Source organism: Lycium ferocissimum, chromosome 7 (assembly GCF_029784015.1).
Source record: "Lycium ferocissimum isolate CSIRO_LF1 chromosome 7, AGI_CSIRO_Lferr_CH_V1, whole genome shotgun sequence".
NCBI classification, from domain to species: domain Eukaryota; kingdom Viridiplantae; phylum Streptophyta; class Magnoliopsida; order Solanales; family Solanaceae; genus Lycium; species Lycium ferocissimum.
The window spans coordinates 49,007,786-49,011,757 of NC_081348.1; the positions used below are offsets into that span (position 1 = coordinate 49,007,786).

The 3,972-nt window shown below is 31.6% G+C and overlaps 1 protein-coding gene across 1 annotated transcript; it reads left to right on the forward strand.

The window, feature by feature from the left end:
* The first annotated feature begins 320 nt into the window (after positions 1-320).
* Positions 321-716, forward strand: LOC132062286 (secreted RxLR effector protein 161-like). Its single transcript, XM_059454886.1, has one exon. The coding sequence runs from the start codon at positions 321-323 to the stop codon at positions 714-716; it is 396 nt and encodes a 131-aa protein (XP_059310869.1).
* The last annotated feature ends 3,256 nt before the right edge of the window (positions 717-3,972 follow it).

Genomic DNA, 3,972 nt, shown 5'->3' on the forward strand with positions numbered 1-3,972 from the left:
AGTTTTCATTTGCTTGTATGTGGATGATATGTTGATCTTTGGAACCGACATAGAACAAGTTGAGACCAACAAAAGATTTCTATCCGCTCAGTTCTCCATGAAAGATATGGGAGAAGCGAATGTCATTCTTGGTATAAGAACTATTAAAAATGGAGGGGGGTTTTCCTTAACACAATCTCATTATATTGAGAAAGTATTAAGGAAATTCAATCATTTTGATTGTAATCCTATTTTTACACCGTATGATCCATGCTTTAAATTAGAAAGAAATGGCGGAAGACCAATTGTATGCTAAGCTGATCGGGTGCTTGATGTACGCCATGATTGGTACGAGACTCGACATTGCGTATGCAGTAGGTAAGTTGAGTAGATATACTTGCAATCCGAGTGAGCATCATTGGCATGCTATAAGAAGAGTACTAAAGTTTCTCAAGAAAACGCTAGATTATGGCATCCATTACAGTGGAGATCCTACTATACTAGAAGGGTATTCGGATGCAAGTTGGATCACTGATCAAGAGGATTATTCCTCAACTAGTGGATGGGTATATCTATTTGGTGGGGGTGCAATATCTTGGGGATCTAAGAAGCAAACGTGTCTTACAGATTCAACTATGGCTGCAGAATTTGTAGCCTTGTCATCCGCTTCTAAGAAAGGGGAATGGTTGAGAAATTTGCTTTTTGCAAAGATTAACATTTTTGCACAACCTTCATAACCAACTACCATCATTGCTAACTTTTAGAGTGTTATCATCAAACAAATAATTTTTACAATAATGTGTAAATTAAGTACAATTGCATGAAGGAAAAAAGAATGCATGCATATGCTCTCCAAAACAGCTTTTGGGATCAAAGATTCAAAATATTAGCTACTACATCTCATTTACTGAGTGTTAAGACTACCAACACCAGCAGATTTTCCGACTTTCACATAGCTAGAAGCCCCTGCATTAAAACCATATAAAAAATTGAGTGAGGCTGCCTAAAATGAAAATCATCTCAGTGATAATGAATTCAAACATGCTCTGCATCTATTTTGCAATTTGTTCATTTTTTAAGTAATAAACAGGATCAAGCATCTTTTCCCATTAATTCAATCCAAGTATCTAGAGGAACAGAATTTATCACATACATAGCTTCATAAAAAAGTTGCAGGTGCTAAGGTTGGAAAACATGTAATTTAGGAACTATAATTTTCATTCTGTATTAAAAGAAATTCAAACCAAATTAAAGATACAATAAACTCAAGAGGACAACTTGCAGTAGATTATATTCAAAGCTTACAAGCCTTTTTACAGGATAAACAGGTAAAAAGAGATTTTTTTTTTTTTTTTTTAAAAAGAATGCAGAAAATCAGATGAACGTATTGATTATGAATTGTCAAATACAGTCAGGCCTCTCTATAACAGTCATCCTCTATAACAATATTTCACTATGACGATCAAGTTTTCTATAGAACCGACCTTCATATTATGTTATACTAGTTTTTGGCAATTCAATCAGTATAGATTTTTTAGAATGGTATAGATAATATTATAACATGCGTGTAGTGAGTAATTAAAAATTTGAAGAGAGAAAGTACAAGCTGAAGCTATTTAAGTTTAAACGATCAATATAATAAAAAATTATCAATAAAAATAGCCGATTACAGATAGGACAAGGGAGGAGTATGGCATTTTCTGTGAAAAACAATTTCTTACAATCATCTTCAACCAAATATACATGTTGAGTCCTTTCTTTAGTTTGCCTTTCTTTAGTTTGATCTTTTCTGGAAAAAAAATAGTTTTTCTTGAATAATCCTTTCTAGTTTCTATGAAAACTAAAAAGACAAAGATTATATGTTATTAAATTAAAAAAGAAGAGAGTAATTAATAATATTTAAAATCAGGAAAGTAAGAGACATGCAAATAGAAACATCCTTACATCTGTATTTTCCTACAAAATCATAATTCATTCTTTTGCTGTTTGTGATAGCAAAAATAGGAAAGATACAATTCAAATATACCTAAAATCAATTCCGTGTGTTAGAGGTAATTGCATCATCCATTTTTCTGTGTGAGATGATATTATGTTCCATCAAAAACTCATTTGAAAGACTGAGCAGACGTGAATTGACAGTGATTTTTTATTTATTAAATTAAAAGTGCCAAAAATCTCAATACGACTAATCTGCAAAGGGTTATTCCAACTGCAAAGTTCAAAAAACTTTATCAAAACTTTATATATTATAAAATAATACTATTCGCTCAGTTAATTGAACATTAGAGCAGAAGAACAAAGAAAATAGAAGTATTATTTATCAGATTCCAAAATGAACTTACAGAAATTTATTAACTCTATTTCCATAAAAAGAATGAAATACAAAGAAAAAGTTGAAAAGGAAGCACAACAAATATTGTTTCTGACAAAAGAAAGAGCAAATGGGCAAAGTGGTTTAAATGACTTGACACTTTGATGTCAACTTTTATAGAGCAGAAATAACCCCTAAAAACTTAGAGGACTAAATAAAAGTTAGGATGTGAAAAGGTTGTATTCTAAGGCCTAATTTGTTTATTAAGACGTATTAATCTGAATATACATATGAATGATTAAGATGTGCATTAAGATCTAGATGTCTGAATTTAAATGAACATCTGAATATTAAGATGTTATTTCTAGATCTGAACAATGATGATTAACACTATTTGCTTTCAATATCTGAATGTCCATGTTAAATTACATAATATCAATAAAATATTATAAAAATCTCATTTCAGCAAAATAAAAGTAGTTTTTTGATAGAAAATAATATTTTGAATATTTATCTTGTTTTTTCTGATAAGCAACACAAAGGGAATTCTAAAAAAGGAAAAGAAAATATGCCCCCTAAACTTAGTGTTCCGGAGTCTTAGTGAAAATATGCACAAATATAGCCTATATTCTAGCAGATAAGCTCGTCAACCCGGTGTTTCATAAATTCTATTTTTTTAGCCGATCTGGCTTTAACATTTTTGAACCTAAAACCGTTTATTTTTTACCGATCCGGTTTCAATTTTTTTAAAACCGGACCGGTTAACCGGTTAAACCGTTGAAATTAAAAAAAAAAAATTTTTTTTATAACCGTTGGACTATGGACGTGGTGGACGTGCCAACGGTCCATTTGCAAAAATGGTCATTAAACGGCCATTTACTCCTTTCTTGCCCCCCCCCCCCCCCAACACCCCAAACTTTTTTTTTAAACACTTTAACCCATCCCCACCCCCTATATAAACCCTTCTTCATTTTCATTTTAATCCATACCAATTCATCTCTTTCTCTCAAATCTCAATCTCTCAATTATAGTTACTTTGCAACAATTAGCCACTTTAAATTTCTCTCAAATAAATATTATATAAGTCTTATTATAGTTTTGATTATTAATTTTGCAATTATAATATTGTTGGTGGAGTTAGTGATTTTGCAACAATCCGAAGTACCTTTGGTGGATTTGCAATTCTAGCCGCCTTCACTTTCTTGAAATTAATCCAATTTGGTACCTCGCGTTCCAACTCTATCTTTATTTTTACCCAATTTTAATTTACGCAATTTAATTCTAGCAATTTAATTTGTTGCAATTTATTTTCTTGTGATTTATTTGAGTGTTATTTAATTAATTCTATTTAATAATGGCAAAGAGATTTTTAGACATGGTGCCGGTAGTAGTAGTGGTATTGTTAGGGGTGGGCTTAATGAAGAAACATTTGTGGAAGAAACGCCTAATTTAGGTATTGATGTTGGTGAAAATAATCCACTTTTAGGGTCATGAGGCAATGCAACAACATTTTACCGACACTTTTAATGAAATTGATGATGATGAAACACAAGCCCAGAAATTCCCATAGAAGATACATGTCCGCACAATCACATACACAAGACAAACGACCTAGAACTCGAAAGTCAACCGCTAAAATTTGAAAATTTATGACTAAGGATAGGAAAGCCACCATGACTAAA

What these genes read in the sequence shown, in the direction of transcription:
- LOC132062286 (XM_059454886.1), top strand. Translation starts at nt 321, where the DNA reads ATGATTGGTACGAGACTCGACATTGCGTATGCAGTAGGTAAGTTGAGT.